Source organism: Falco naumanni, chromosome 20, assembly GCF_017639655.2.
Source record: "Falco naumanni isolate bFalNau1 chromosome 20, bFalNau1.pat, whole genome shotgun sequence".
Taxonomy (NCBI): Eukaryota; Metazoa; Chordata; class Aves; order Falconiformes; family Falconidae; genus Falco; species Falco naumanni.
The window spans coordinates 1,781,920-1,798,254 of NC_054073.1; the positions used below are offsets into that span (position 1 = coordinate 1,781,920).

General features: G+C 47.8%; 1 protein-coding gene across 4 annotated transcripts; it reads left to right on the forward strand.

Moving 5' to 3' along the window:
- Positions 1–554: 554 nt before the first annotated feature.
- GABPB2 (GA binding protein transcription factor subunit beta 2) lies at positions 555–16,189 on the forward strand. Of its 4 annotated transcripts, none has more exons than XM_040618697.1 (10): positions 555–629; positions 2,925–2,987; positions 3,237–3,376; positions 4,249–4,416; positions 4,557–4,751; positions 5,137–5,287; positions 8,346–8,453; positions 9,855–10,040; positions 11,484–11,617; positions 12,424–16,189. In XM_040618697.1, the coding sequence occupies exons 3-10, from the start codon at positions 3,263–3,265 to the stop codon at positions 12,709–12,711; spliced, it is 1,344 nt and encodes a 447-aa protein (XP_040474631.1). In that variant the 5' UTR covers positions 555–629; positions 2,925–2,987; positions 3,237–3,262; the 3' UTR covers positions 12,712–16,189. The 4 variants fall into 4 exon arrangements, with proteins under 4 accessions (XP_040474631.1, XP_040474634.1, XP_040474633.1 ...); XM_040618700.1 differs by having other exon boundaries at positions 8,349–8,453; XM_040618699.1 differs by lacking the exon at positions 555–629 and adding an exon at positions 1,597–2,242.
- Positions 16,190–16,335: the final 146 nt, after the last annotated feature.

The window sequence follows — 16,335 nt, forward strand, 5'->3', positions numbered from 1 at the left end:
CAGGGGAAACTAGAGATAGAAAATAGCTACGCACACATATGCATACACATATACTTAGAGACACAACAGACCTAAGGAAAGGCCGAGGGCTCTACAAGACGCACAGCCCCAACAACCCGCCTCAGGGAGCCGCATCACCCCGAACACACGCGCCTGCCGCCGCCGCCGCCCTTTTATACTTGGCGCCTAAACGCCGCTGCCCGAACTAATTTCAGGAGCGCATCGAGAGCCTCGCACCAGCCTCGCTGCCGTCGCAGCTAACTCCTCCTGAGATCCTTCCGCTAGAAAAAATAGTCCCCTTTTAGGTCTCCCCCGTTGCTCGCTGCCCGCCTCCTAGCCTCCGGTCGGGGACAGAGCTGGGGAAAAGAAGGAGAAATTCCCTAATCCCGTCCCGTGTCCCCTGCGACAGAGCGAGGAGAGCTCCAACCCGCCCTTCCTCCGCCGACAGCGGCGGACTCTTTTTGTTGCCGAAGAAATATCCTTCCGCTGTCTCCTGCCGACGGCGCTTCCGGGTCGGCCATTTTGTGTGGCCGCGGCGGGAGGGGCGGGAACAGCAGCGGGCGGGGGCGAGGGGGCGGTGCCGTGCGCCGGGAACAGCCGCGTGCCGGGGGGGGGGCCCGAGCCGCTGTGTGAGTGGGGCAGGGGGCGCCGGGAGGGGAGGGGGACCCCACTATGAGGGGAGCGTTAGGAGTGAAGGAGGATCCCGACGTGGGGGAGGGTTGGGGTTGTAAGGGGGATCCCCCCCGTGAGGGGTCGGGGTCGGGTGGAGGGAGACCCCCCCCCTCCCAGGTTGGGGGTGAGCGGGGATATCCCCGTGAGGGGAGGGTTAGGGGTGAAGGGGGACACCCCGTGAGGGGAGGGTTAGGGGTGGAGAGAGACCCCCAGGTTGGGGGTGAAGGGGGGTCCCCCCGTGAGGGGAGGGGTGAAGGCCCCCCCGCCCCCCATGAGGGGACGGTTAGGGGTGAAGGGGGACCCCCCCGTGAGGGGAAGGGTCGGGGTGAAGGGAGACACCACCTCCCCCCCGTGAGGGGAGGGTTAGGGGTGGAGGGAGACCCCCAGGTTGGGGGTGAAGGGGGGTCTCCCCGTGAGGGGAGGGTTAAGGGTGAAGGAGGGGTCCCCCTGTGAGGGGAGGGGTCGGGGTGAAGGGGGACCCCCTCGTGAGGACAGAGGGTGCGGGCCCCGCTGTGAGGGGTGGTCTTGGTGTGAGGAGGGGGGACCCCGTGAGGGAGCAGTGCCAGGGGCCGGCCTGGAGTGGATGGGCACGGGCTGTGCCCCCCGCGGGGTGGCGGGGTGTGTTCTGGGGGTCCCGTGGGGGTGTCCCTATGGGGGTGGCACGGGGGGGGAGCAGGAGGGGGCCTGAGGGGGGTCCTGGCGCAGGAGGGACAGTCCCTGCCCTGGGGGAGCGGTGGGAGGATGGGCCCCTCTTGGGGGAACGGGGGGGGGGGCTGATCCTCGACTGAGGGAGGGGAGAGGGGCGCCTGCCTCCCACGGAGGGGGGCTGGGGAGTTGGGGGGGGGGGGTCTTGAGGCAGGTCTGCAGAGCTAACCCTGAGCCGGCTGTTCGGCGGGAGGCTGAGGGCTCCGGGGAGGCCGCTCCTTCATTTTGCTGCTGAAGTGCGGCACAGGGGAGGTGAAGGAGTTGTCAACAGTAGCCCAGTACTGCAAATAACTTAAAACAAGAAGAAGAAGAGAGGGGGCCTCAGACTTAAATCCCCGCTGCGAGCATCCAGCTGGGAAGAGAGCAGGAATGCAAGGCCTCTAAATAATAAGTGACAAATAATACAAGGAGAGAAACTGATGGGGTTTGTTGGTGATCCAGTTTCTTTCTTTTCCAAACACACCCAGAGTGGTAAACTCCAGCATTACAAATATGTAAGCTGGTGGTTAATTTTGTAAACACAGAGTTCGGTGCAACGACTTGTGCCCGGAAAACATGCAAGTGTTTTCAACGTGGGCGATGCGAAGGAACCTTTCTGTCCCACAAAAAGTGAGAAAGGGGAAAGAGGTAAAAAAAAAACCCCAACAACCAAACAACGAAAACTGGAAAGTCCTGAAGGGCAGAGGGGTTGTGGTAGTCAAACACATGCGTTGTACGTGCATCCAAGGTCCTGATTGCAGAGTAAACTCTGAGTAACTGCTTGGGGCTCTTTGACTTCCAAGCCTGGGGTGTTGTGTGTAATAGCTGCGTACTCAGAAAAAGCGAGAAGCTCAAGTTGTGGAGCGAGGTGCGTTTGTGGAGCGAGGTGCGTTTGTGGAGCGAGGCGTTGATACGGGCAGTGTATCCCGATGGGCTTTGGGGCTGAGGTTTGCAGTCTGGCTTTATTTAAAGGGCTTGTGCTGCTGATGGCTGGTTCTCTTGGTCGCTGAGGACGGGGTGGGATGTTTCTCTTGAAAGAACAAGAATTAAGAAAGAGAGCTTTCCAGCTCTTTCGTAGAACTGTAATTGAAGGGGGAAAAAAGTCAGCTGAGGGCCTCAGTGCAGTTGGAATGGCTGTTATGCTGGGTGGCACGGTGCCCGTTTGCACAGGCATTCATTTGTAGCCGCTTACTGGACGTTGCACATGAGTTAATGGATAGACTTTAAAGAGGGACTGGCATATCAGCGTAACCCTGTCGCTGAGAAAAATGCTATAGTTCCTTATTGCTGTAATGATGCTGTTTTATGTAGCTTGGAATAAATACAGACACTGTTGTCTGGTATATTGAGTGCAGCTTTTGGGTTCTGCTCCTTTTATGACCTTGAACAAGTCGTGGAGTTACCCAGGTTTGTTTTCTTACCAGCAGAGAACAGGGATAGTTCCCCCACCCTTAGTTGCTAGGGCTGGGGGGAGAGTGTCTTGGAGATTAAATCATGTTCTTAAAGCGCTTTTAAAAAATAAAAACGATGTGCAAGGAGTATGAACAACTTTGCTGTTGCTTTTATAGGTTCTGCTCTTGGAACTGGATCCACATGGGCAAGTCTTTGTGTCCGTGCAAGGCGCTCTTGAGGTAAGTGGGATTTTGCACAAGCTCTGCTGACTTGAGGCATCCGACCCGTTTGCTGAGCTTGTGTGCTGCCTTCTCTTGACGTTTCAGGGCACGGAACTGAAAAATATGATAAATATTTATGCTTGTTTATTAATTGTGTTGCGCCTAGTCCCATATGGGAGGATGGTGTGTCCAAATGGGCCACAGATGTACAGCTCTTTTAAACGTCTCTGCCTCACTGCTTTTTGTCTGTTTGCTTTCTGTTTGCAGCTTTCAGCAAACACTTGTTCCCATGTATGAAGATGTCCTTAGTGGACCTAGGGAAGAGGTTGCTAGAAGCAGCTCGCAAAGGCGAAGATGACGAAGTGCGAAAGCTGATGGCAAGCGGTGCTCCCTTCACCACCGACTGGGTACGTCAGAGGAATAGACATTGGTTTTCTGTGTGAAAAGAGTCGTCTGTGTGCTCTTTAGGGCTGAACCTAAAGGATACAAATGAAAATTGGAGTGTGGGTTGACAGATAATACATCTCTGGATTTCTGTGGTGAAGCAGATTCCGGATAAAGCACTTGAAAACCCAAGACCTTCCTCAGGCAAAGATGAATTGGTGCTTGTGTAGGGATTGATCTGTGCCTAATGCATGAGAGCACAAGCACCATGCTGTCCCAGACAGCAGTATGTACAGGGTGAGATGCTTTAAGAAGTGCAGTTCCCAACAGCTGAGATAAATGATGATTCAAGCCAAATAGAAGAACTGTTAAACCTCTCAGCAATGTGAAGTTCTTTTAAGTATGCTTTATTTAATTGTTTAAACTTTCTCAGTCAAGAAACTCATCTTTGAGGGTGTTTTTGTTTCCTTAAAAGAAATCAAAACCCTGAAAACAAAACCAGCCCATCCTGGGTTGGAAAGGAAATAAAAGCTTTAATGAAACTGAAGATCAACAGTTGGATAAATGGGGAACCAGATCATAACGAGCAAGCCATCGGTAGCCATTTTCCATTACCAGTTGTCATTGTTTCCTAACTTAAAAGTCTGCTCATTCATAACTACAAGGTGAAGGAATTAACTGTACCGAGAGGTCACCGAGCCTAGTAATACTGTAATACTGCCCTTTTCTGAACAGTGGTGAAATTATCTGTCATGATACTGAAATGGCAGAGCTGTTCTGCTGTGGCATGGGAAGGAGGCTCAGTGATGGCACAATGGAGAAAGTGAGATACTGATTTCTGTGCCTGTCGCCTCTTGCTGCAAACCAGCAGTAACTTTTCTAAATTAATGTGCAGCTTGGGACGTCGCCTCTTCACCTCGCCGCCCAGTATGGCCACTACTCAACAGCAGAAGTGCTGCTTCGAGCCGGTGTTAGCAGAGATGCCCGAACAAAAGTGGACCGGACGCCACTACACATGGCTGCGGCTGACGGACACACTCATATTGTAGAACTGCTAATTAGAGTGAGTATAGTAAGTGAGGACTAAATTTAGGGCTGGTCTAAGTCACCCTTGGAGTTCCCTGTTCAAATGCTATTGCAGGCACTGCCTTTAAGATGTGGAGAGGAGACAGCATGCAGACAAGTAGTGTTGATTTCTTTCAGAACGGAGCTGATGTCAACGCCAAGGACATGCTGAAAATGACCGCTTTGCACTGGGCGACGGAGCACAACCACCGAGATGTAGTAGAGTTGCTCATCAAATATGGAGCAGATGTCCATGCTTTCAGCAAGTTTGATAAATCAGCTTTTGATATTGCTTTGGACAAGAACAATCCAGAGACTCTGGTAATGCTACAGGTAGGTTTAGGAGGGAGAAACTTGTCGGTAATTCTTTGACCCGTAACTATCTGTGCTAGAGTGAGAGGAATCCTGTTGTGTCTGATGGGATTATTTTCTGTTTGCAGAGAGAACTAGAAATATGGAGGTGCATGAGGTTTGTCTTATTTCTACATCAACTAGTGCGTGCCTGCTAGGACTCGGTGGGTGATGGGGTTTTATTGCCATGCATCCTGCATGGTTGTAGTGTAAGTTGCCAAGTTTAGGTGGTGGTTTTGTCACGGTGTTTGTGCTGGTGTCCCTGGCATGTTGCAGAGGGAAATAATCTGCCTCTAAAATGTTTCAAGGATGCTTAATACCACAGAAAGTGTGACGAATGTGTGCCTGACCCCGCTGTCTTTCTCAGGAAGCGATGCAGAACCGGGTGAACGCTCATTCAGAGAGAACAAATCCCATCACCAGCACTGTGACTCTCACCTCACCATTTATTCTTACATCAGGGGAAGTTCTCAATTTCACAAGTCTTGTCTCTTCAGCAAATGCCAAAACACCCTCAGGTAAGGTTTTATGTGACTTTGAGTAGGAAAATCCTGAAAAAATTCCTAAGGCTGCTTACCAGTAGAGGGCAGATGGTCATTTAGTAGAGGAAAAGTGGTGAAATGCAGCCAAACACACCCAGCTACTGCTTCCTGCCCCAGAATATTTTTGCTGTTGAAGGTAACAAAGCAGATTTCTAGCTGATGTAAACAAACGTGGTTCCACTGTGAGTGGCAAAGCTCTGCTGAGCTCAGCTGTGGGTCCGCTCCAGGTCTGTTACAAGCAACAGAGCTTGAGAAAATGGATTTGGCTGATTGCAACAGAGAAATAATGAGAATTACTGGCTGTGCCAAATCCTGAGCACTGCAGAGCAGTTGGGGAACGGTTTGCTTTGTTCTTTACTGGCCACAAGAGTTGAGTGAGCGTTTTGCTATATATAAATGTTGAGTAAGGAAACTGCAGAACAAGCAGGTCTATTGGATACGTAGATTACTCCTTATTTCTTCTGTCCCACATGTTACATGGAAATAATTAGGTTCCTTATTGTTCTGTGAGCCTTATTTTGGTGGGGAAAAGACTTAACTTAAGGCTGCATATGAATTCTTTTTATGTAAGGCAAATTTTCATAGTAACTCTTAAAGTGAATTTTTCTGTATTTGGGGAAATCCAAACCATTGTTTCTTTTCAGTCTCAAGGAGGCTACTAAATACAAGTTTTATGAAGCTATTTGGCTCATCCTGCAAACACTTCTGCATGTGAGTAATTCTTTGGTTAGTGGGACTGTTCACATGCATGAATGTTTGCTTATTCGCTAGAGAATGCTTTGAAAATCACAGATACTGATGTTCTGCAGTCCCACCCAGACCTCTCTGCCTGTGCCTGGCCACAGTGACTTCAGCAATGCTCCCGACTTGTTGTCAAAGCTTTTGGGGCTGCTTGCAGCTTTGAGGCACTGACAAAACCTAATTTAGAAGGGGGGAAATGACCCAAAGTGTTCCTCTCCTGCCTGTGAGGAAAATGCAGTGTGACTGATGCACAACATCTTCAGTCAAGGATGTTCCACAAACTCAAAGGGGCGTAGACTTTGGCATTTTTGTACCCCGGATGACACTTTCGCCACAGTCGGTGTCAGTGTCTCTGCAGAGGGGTCTGGCTCTGCCTGGAAAGCAGGTGGGAGTCACAGAGGCCAGCACTCTGCTGAAGGGCTGTTGGAAAACTCTTGATTTCCAGCTTAAACACACCCACAGCTGGTGTGAATGCAGCCCTTTAGTTGAAATCATTCTTCTTTTTCCATTGCCTCCATCCCTTTGATGTTGAAATCGATCCTGTCCCTTCTCTGCCTTTGTTCCGCTGGGCTAAGCAAGCCGGGCTCCCTGAATCCCTTGAATCCACCCGTGGTATGTGGGTGGGCGGCCGCAGACAGCACTCCAGGTGAGCTCTTGGCGCTGGCCTTGGCAATCCCCATCTCTCGCCGCACCTCTCCTTGTATGTCCTGCAATGTAACCGCCTTTTTCAGTGCCACGACATGGTGGTGGCTTATTGTCCACGTGTGACTGGACTAAAATACCCAGGGTTTTTCCCCCTACGACACTTAATAGCCGGTCAGGTTGAGACCAGCCGGTGTTTCCTGCTCTAGGCCACATCAGGAGGGTTTTCTGTCATTTCCCACAAGAGGGCATCAGCGGCTGCGCCTTTCTTTTGGCAAAAATCTGTTATTTAACACTAATGGCTAATAATTTTTCTTGTCTCTCTTAAATTCCCTGTGTCTTCTGTTACTGAAAAGGTTTTTGAATGGGAACAGGTACCTTTAGCTGGCCTGAAGAAATCTGGTTCCAAGCTGCTGAAAAGAGTCACTAGACCTTCTGGTACTTTCACGTGCCTAGCCCACGGCTTTTTGAAAGTATCATTCTTTGAAAATAGGTCCCTTTGGAAAATCGAGGGCCGGTGAGAAAGAGAGATCGGTTGCAAGGATTAAGTCAGGGGAACTTTAGATGACCTTTCCTTTGTGTGCTTGTAATCTGTTTATCTACACTGGCAATGAGGTACAGGATCTCTTCTTTTTTTTTTTTTTTTTTTTTTTTAAAAAAGGGAATTGTGGGTTATATGCACTGAGTTTGCACCCGTTTAGTTAATTTCCTGTTCCATTCTTATTAAGTCTGCCTTTGAATAGGAATTGCTAGGGTCAATTGGAGGAAGAAACATTGTTTTTTGGAACCGCAAAGACTTGTTTATCTGATTCAAATCAATACCCTGTTGCAGTAACTGTGGTCTTTCCGTTACTGAACCTGAGTGGGGAGAAGGAAGGGACCTGCGTGCCCCTTACCTTGAGATCAAGCGATATATGTAGCCTATTTCTGCGTTTGAGCAAAAGGCTCTCTTAACTGACTTGTGCTGAAACGTTTGGGCCATGAAGTAATGCTGAAGACTGTACTTGGAGGCTTTCCCAACTGAGGAAGAACTTGGGTGCTGTAATTTACTCATAATAGCCAATGAGTTTAATATATTCTTCAGGTTTTGCAATTTCAAAAGTTGCAGTACAATGTGAAGCCAAGAAATTATGCACATAGCAACCGCTCTGCACAACATTACAGCAGTCGGAGTCCAGCACGTCTGTGAGTGTCATCAGGCAGCGTGGCTGCATCTTGAAAAGCTGTCCGCGTCTCCAGATCGAAGCTCAGCATGCCAAGTAGCCTGGCAGACAGCCCACCTTTCTGTAGTTCTTACAATAAAGCTGGAGCAAATTGGTTCACATTTGCTGTTCTTTTTGTTATGTGACTCAGAAATAGCTTAATATTTGCTTTAAATTCAATTGTAGGTATTAAATATTCGGAGTGGGTACAGTCTGTCCTAAAGTACTATCAAAGCCCTTTTTACAGTTAGCAATAGGAGAGGCACCTCTCCGAAAGAATATTCTGTACCACCTCCCTTTCCCCATGGACCAGTGGGAGCCTAGAAAATACTTTGTAGCTGGTGCCTTCATCCTCTAGATGACAAAATTGTTGCAATCTGACTGCTTTATTCTCTGTTTGGATAGGGCAGGTCCTGACAGTCCTTCAATTTCCTCTCCTCTTTCCCAAGCAGGTGACTCTACCATGCAGTTTTCCAATTCAACGACCTCCGTGCTTGCCACGCTTGCAGCCCTCGCTGAAGTATCGGCACCGCTTTCTGACTCAAACAGAGACACAGGTAGGGGAAACCGGTCAGATGCCCATTCAAATTTGTTTAGTCCTAGTGAGTATCTTGCGTGGAAGTGGGAGGAAATTTTAAGATGTGGAAGTGAATTTGCCTCCTTTCAGAGTAAGGAAGAGATGATGATATATATATGTGAAGCAGAGGGTTAATTCTGTTTGTTTATTTAATCCCAGTTGAAATTCAAATAAAACAGCAACTGTTAGCAGTAGAAGTAACAGTTCTATTGCTTTTTATATTATAAAAATTTATTTATGTATATATAATAAAAATTTATTATAAAAATAATTTTTATTAACCAGCATGTCTGACCCTGACGTCATGGTATGTTGCTCTTGACGTGCTTTAACAGTTATATTAAAAAGACCAAAACAAAATACTCCAGAACATGCGTTTAATATATAAATGTAGGTAAATATTTGTTTAAGGAGGAAAGCGTCTGAAATGTTTTTGGTCCCCAGCTTGCTGTAAATGTTGATAGTCAACAAAAGTTTTGAGTCTCTGGTAACTTTTTCTTATGGAAAGGTTTGGGTGTTTTTTATGTTTGGGAGTTTTATGATCTTTTGTGGTATGTTTGTAGAGTGTAATGTTTGACCTTTAATTCAGATTTAGGAATTGATAAAGTTAGTTTATATAATCCTTTCACCTTGGGACTCAGTTATTTTCCCCAAAGCGAAGCATTTTTCCTAGAATCTAGAGACGAGCAGTTTGACTTCTGAAGGCTTCTGGTGCCACACCACTGATTTCTTGACCTGCGGCAGTGGAGTGTTTTCCTCTTTGGCACCCGGCGCGCACGTAGCAGGTCAGATCCCCTCTGTTTCCTGCACTCTCAGCCTGTGCTGGGAGCAGGATGCAGCCGAGGGTTTGCTATCCTGATTATTTGTGTGAGCTGTAAGTCACACAAAAAGTGTCCCAGGGAGTTGAACCAGTCTGTGGTCACCCGGCCAAACTAAATAGCTACCTCATGGTTATTTTGGCTGCGCTGGTCTGGATGGGGCTCTTGAGGCACGGGGAGGTTTTTGCGTGTGGTTTGTCTTCCTTAGAGCTGAGGGAGGGGTCACGGAAGGAAGCTTTGCAGAGCCAGGTCTGCTTAACAGCTGCCTCCAGCTCCAGGCTTTTTAATTTAATTAATATGCTTGTGTGTTAGTCATTTACACAGAAAATGCTGGTTTTACTCTAGAGGATTTGTTTTGCTAAGGTGTAGTGGATTTTATTTTCTTTCCTCTACTTAGACTTACTGTATTTCCAGATTGTTTTTAGTAAGCAGGCATCCCAAGAGTCTCAAGCTGTGTACTTGAGCTTTTTCACTGGACCTCAGTTTCTATTCAAGGAAGAGAGAAGGAAACACTGATTTTTTTTTTTTTTTTTTTTTTTTTGGCACTTACTGTATTTCTTAAGGTAAGACGGAGGAAGTAGTGGAAGCAAATCCTGTCGATTCTGCCATACAACAAGTGGTTGGCAGTGGAGGGCAACGCGTCATCGCCATTGTAACGGACGGAGTTCCCCTCGGCGGCCTGCAAACAGCCATCCCCAGCAGTGGCCTTAACCAACCCTTCATCCTAACCGTGCAAGATGGACAGCAAGGTACGGAGGAGCTGAAGCTGGAAGGCAGTGCTGAGGATTAACTTCAAAAAGGAAAAAAAAAAAAAAAGTGTGATCTGGCTTTTCAGCATTGTAGTGTAACGGATCTGTGCCTGACTTCTGGGCTCCAGGAGGGGTTAAAATGTCTATGTGACTTACATCAGCGGCAGAGCTTGCCAGCGACTTGTTTGTAGCTGCTGCACTTTAAGATTTTGGTCTTTGTGTTAAAACCACGCACCTTCAATAGAGCGTTGTGGGCAGAGAAACACCAAGTTAGCCGTTGTCTCTTTGGCAGCCAGGCAACGACGATTCCTTTATCTTGTGGCGGACTTTCCAGCCTGCGAGTAAGTCACTCAACTGATGAAACTGCAGCCTGTTGCCTTTAGCAATCACTCCATCGTTCTTGTAAAAGTTAGCATTAGGCTGTTAATGTCAGCTTGAATACACCTTTTCCTCTCATAACGCTAGTTTATCTTGCCAAGGGCAATATGAATCTATCAGTTTTACAAGGCAAATGTAAATCGTGTTCAGTAAAGCAGGGCAGAGCTCCAGAGCGCTCGTACAGTGAATTTTTGTTTCCTCAAGGGATGTAATTCATCAGCCTTGTCTCTTACCAACAATTCTTTCAGCATGTCCTAGGGATACTCGATTATTTGGATTAACGTTGGTGCAGAAAAAGAGGATTAGGAAGCAGAGCAGCTTTCCTCTAACGTGCATGCAGTGCTACAATGTGAGATGGGTTACATCAGTTCTGTCTGTTTACAGACTTCGTGAGTGAAAAGCAATTTTCTAAAGCTGTTAATTATTCAGAATTATTTGCTGAATTACTACAAACAGTTCCTGGCTTGCAACCCACTCTTAGTCTAAGGAAGACAAAGGGAGAACTGTTTAGGTAGCGCTACCTTCAGTAGCTCACGTGGTGCCTTTCTCCTCCTTGGTTGGATGAATTCCTGCTGCTGGCTTCCCAAAGTGAAAACCCATGTTTGCAGATCTAAAATGTGTTTGTTCTCGGGAGTATTTGCAGCTCTTGCATGCGCTTAAAGCTGATTCAGAGCTTAGCCACTGGGACTGTGTACTGGGAATTTTCGAGAAGAGCTTTCTATACCTCTGGCTTAGCCTGTCTCAGCTACTAATTGCATTACTGAAGGTGTCAGAATGATAGTTTTTTACCTCACATGTTTTCTAAGATGCAAATCTTTGAATTCGGATTCTGTCCGTCCCGTTGTGGTGAAATACTGGGGTATTCCAGAGGCCTGAATAAAGAAAACTGGAAACTCAGTCCAGAGTTTCTCTTCTCTCTGGGAAAACTTTGGCATTGCTGATCCACAGGTCTCCTCTTTTTCTCCAGAACCACACTGATGCACTGACTTCAGAGAAGCGTTTTGGGAAACATCTGTGCAAAAGCACATCTCACACTGTATAATTTATCGCCTTTTGATTTTTCAGTTTTAACTGTACCTGCTGGTCAGGTTGCAGAAGAGACTGTTATTGAAGATGGAGATGACGCAGAAGAGGAGGAAAAGCCACTGGCCAAGAAGCAAAAAGTGGAGCAAAATGTAGATGACTTGAAGGAAGACAAGGTAGATACTCCTGCTTGTAACTTCGGTTGCCGTCGTCTCCTGTGTGTTGCTCTGCTGTGCTGAGGATGCTGGGCTCCCGGTCTGCCAGAGCCATCTCAGAACACAAACGAGCTGCGCCCGGGGATGTCTGTAACAAACTCTGCCCAGAGGTTCCCTACTCTTCCTGCACATGCTCCTGCGTTAGCAGTGAACATGCAAGCGGTTGAGAGGAGCGATGCTCTGTTGAGTATAGGTAGGGAAGGAGCCAGCTAAATCACTTGTTGCCATTCTGCCTGCCTGAAGCTGTAGCTCAGTGGTTTCTAGATGAATCGTGGTCATTTACGGAGATGATTTAGGATTTCCTGTAGAAGCACAACACATGGGCTGGGCATAAGTCAGCCTCAGCTCTTCATAAAGCAGCAGGAATGACTCTCCTGTCACTCTCTGTTGGGAGAAAGAACGTTTTTCTCAATTGCCTTTCACCTTTTCAGCACTAATAGCTCTTTATATTTCTTGCATTTTGTTTATACCTGCTTCCAACCTTTGAAATTCATCACAGTGAGGTGACGCGTCACTTCCCAGCCCACCTCCCTGCACGCTGTGGGGACACCCACCAGCCAGTTTGTTCCTTCCCATGTCCTGGTGGCCTCTGGTAACCTGTGAGGAGCCAACCAGTTGAACAGAATTCAACCCCAGCACGTTTGAAGCGTCGCGTTAGAGCATTTTGCTTTTATAACTCGTAACTGTTGGAGTGCTTGCATGCCCTGTTCCCTCCGTGTCGCAGCTTGGGCCTCCATCGCGGGCTCTCTCGACTTTATTTTCTGCAGGACAGCGTTGAAAGGGAAGTGCTACAGCAGCAATTGCAAGAGGCGAACCGAAAGGCTCAGGAATATCGCAGCCAGCTCATAAAGAAAGAGCAGGAGGCAGAAGAGTACCGGCTGAAGCTGGCAGCCATGGTGAGGCAGCAGCCCAACGGAGCGGAGGTGACGGTGCTCGAAGAGGTCGCGGGGGTTGACCCGCTGGTGGTAACCTCAGAAGACTTCAAGGAATCTGTGCTGTCCATGCTGGACACAGATCAGCCAACTGATATCGCTGTGGAAACTGTAACCTCCTAATCCTCAGTGATTGACTGGCTTTTGTAAAGGAAAATAACTTTTTTTTTTTTTTTAAATTGTTAAATAAGGTGCTGTTGGCAAGCAGTGTTGAGAGCAGAGGGCTGTTGTCAAAGCCACGCCATTGCCGGGGGCAGAAGCTTCTCCAGCCGCTCGCAACATAACTCTGCTTTCAGCGCGGTGCCAAAAGGTGCTTTTAAAGCTTGACCTTGAGAGATTGGAAGCTTGTTAACAAAATTTTAGCCAGTGAGTGACCCGACGGCTTATTTTGTGATGTCAATACCTGCATTGTTGGGGAGTGGAAAAGAAAATACCTCATTGCCAAAGCGGCTGGTATTAGCTCTCAGCTGCCTGGAAATTACAGCACTGAAAACAGACTTTATGCAATAACCTGAGGTGTTCGCTCCCTTCTGCGAAGTTGAGTGGCCAGATCTGGACCTTCAGAAAAAGCAGGCTCTTGGCGTCTTGCTTTAAAATCTTCAGAGGTGTGGAAGGGATTTTCCCCTCTTAGCTAGAAAGGGAATTACATTTTTTTTCTTTTTTTTTCTTCCAAAACCATCAATCTTTTTGATTGAGGCAACCTTCAATGCAAGAGTGAAGGCTGGGCTGCTGTCAGCCAGAGCGTTGCACGCTGTCAGGGGATACTATGCTTCACCCTCTTTGTTCCAGGAACAGTTTGGGGGAGCTCTTTGTCAGACCCCTTCACTACCCAAAGGGATCTCAAAAAATTCCTCCTCGATTTTAGAATATTTAGTCAAATGTTCTATTTGACGCTTGTGCCGAACGGTAGCGTTAACTGATTATATATGCAAAACTATACGTATGGCAGTTGCTGCAAGACAGCTTGGGAGTCAAGTTGTCTCTGGAGATACATCTGTCTTTTTTTTTTTTACTAAACAGTTTTTATTTTTAAAGATACTTAAACCTTTTTTAACAAGCGGCTGATCTTGTTACTGAAATGTTTGTATGTTTTTTTACTCTTTGCGGGCCTCTTGAATGCTGGGATCTGTTTAGTACAGCGGGTTATGGGTTTCAAGACAGCAGGGAACTGATTTGAAGCACCCCAAGTAATCACGTGGAGCTTGATAGTGACAGATTATCAAGTGAGGTTTAGAAAAATACCGTAAACAAGTGAAGTTTTAGAAAAATACCGTCATGCAAGCTGTGCTGTCAGTCACGAAAGGGTTTTAAGGAGTGGCTTGCAGCTCCGAGGCCCCAGCAGCTGGCCTGCTCACCGGGAATGTCTTCTCACAAGAGAAAAATCCATAGCACTTTTGGCCCATAGTTTCTTGGTTTGGGATTTGTTGGGGTTTTTTTGTCCTGGTTTTGTCACCGTTGGCAGGATTCAAGGTAATAATTTGATTTTGTGGTCCTTGCATCGCATTTTTCCCCTGTTATTTCCGAGTGTGTCCGGATAACACGCTTTTCTCTTGGTTTGGGTACTGCCTTTATGTGTCTTTGCCGGTAGATCAGCCCGTTCCATGGCGCTGGAGGTGTAATACAGGCTGACGAGTTCATAAAGGTGTGAACGTAGGTCATGGCTCCGAGGGAATGTCTCGCCCCAAGAGGAGACTGCTTTCCATCCTAGAATCAGTCGGTTCCTGGCGGTTGGGCCTGAAGGGCAGGTGGGATCTGCCACAATCCCATCTTGGGCAGCATTTCACTGGTGGGTTCACCCCCGACCGGTAGGAGAGGAAGGTTTCTGGGACTGTTGTTGTAGAGGCTTCCTGAGACTTGCCGGGTTTTGAAAATCAAAGTGCATTTATTTATAACCAGTGTAGCTATATTTATAAATAAGACTTTTTTTATCTTTTTTCCAAAAGATGTTTTGAAGAAGGCTTTAATAATTATTTTTTATGAATGAATGTTTGGAGAGACTCAGTTCCTGGTTATCGATTACTTCGGTGTTTCCTCCCTGACTTGGAGCGTGTGTTGTTATTTCCTTTTGCTCCCCGGAACGTTGACAGTTTGGGTCTGTTTGAACTAAAAATCTGTGTCGGAGGGTTTGAAACAGAATTAAAGTAAATCCAGACAGATTCTTTCTAATGCCCAGAAGCGTTTACGGGTGTAAAGGGACACTATCAGCTTTGGCTTTTAATGTTTTGCCTGAAATTTGTGCTCATTGTTTGTAAATTTGAAGAGTTCGGCAGCTGTAGCGTATATAAACGCCGTGTTGTGCCTTCGACAGCACTGCGATTCTCCGTAATTTCCATCCTTCTCCTGAAAAGGGTCAGTTTTGCCAAAAAGTCCCTTCAGCTGGGAAACAAACTTCCTCTTCAGAAGAGGAGGGGAAAAAAAAAAAAAAAAATGTCCGTGGCACTCATGGTAACTGGATTTGCTTTATAGAGTTGAAAAATAAAGCTGACAGTGTTCGTACTGCTCTGCCTTGGCTGGGGGGGGGGGGGGGGGGAATCACACGTTAATTTTATTTTTAGAAGTACTCGTGGATGGGCTCTGAACAAAGATGAGAATTTGATCTCTGTTTAGAAAGAATTTAAACGCTGCTGCATCCTCTGGTTTTTTACAGAAAGGATTTGGAGCTTTTTAAGCAAGACCAGCAGTTTTCTGCTTGGCGCGTAGTCGGCCGTGGCAGCGCCAGGCTGCTGCGAGCGGGTCGGTACCCTCCCACCGGTGTCCGGGCCGGACTCTGCCGCGTCAGGGCTCCTCTCGCCCACGCCGGCTCCATCCTTGTCCTCGTGCCACAGCCAGCGGCGGGCACGGGGATGGAGGAGGTGAAAGGCTAAACAAACCCCTTGGCTCTCAAAAGCCGTGCTCTTATCGAGGCAGAGCAGCCGAGCTCCCCACGCCCACCCTGCTTCCCCTCCGCCGCGAGCTTGGGATCGCAGCCGCGTGCCTGCGCGGGTGGGAGAATCCCGGCCTGCTTCCCGGGAATGCCGAGGCAGAAGTTGTGGTCTTGAAATGAGCGTGTGTTGTTACTCTTTGGTGGAGGAGGTGGTGCGGTGCTAATTTAACCGATTTGGGTTTGATTAGACGTGCGTTTCCCTCTTGTTTGCCGTAACCGGTTCCCATTTTCCTAAATCGGAAGCAGGGCGTTGCAAATCCGGTGGGGATGAGCAGAGGAGGGCACGGAAACGCCAACTAAATCCTCTCCAGCCAGCCACGAAGGGGAGTAACAAGCCCCGGGAATCAAGCGCAGGTCCCCCAGCCCCCTCCGCAGGGTCCTTCCCTGCCTGAACCCCCCTCCATCACCCACAGGGTGCTTTTTGGGGCCAAATCGGATTATTTCTTTAATCTCACCTGTATCAGATTGGTTTCCCGCGTGCCAGGCGCAGTGCTGGGGTGTTTATCACAGAATAAATTGTCCCTTATGGACCCTGTTAGTGCTGTGACGAGGAGCCAAGTGCTTGGGCCCCTCTTCTACTGAGGGTAGATGTTGGGAAATTTCAACGTGTATATATATATATATATAAAAACCTTTTTTTTTAATATGTTTCTTAATAAAATAGCACAACCTTGGGGAGCAGCTTTGCTTTACCGCTGGTGTCAGCCCTGTCCCTGCTAAGCCAGCGCATCGCCAGGCCCTTCCTATCCCCTCTGCCACTGTGGGGATACCCCAGGGCCACCACGCTGGGCTGGCCCCGAGGGGGTCCGGTGGCACCTTCCCCC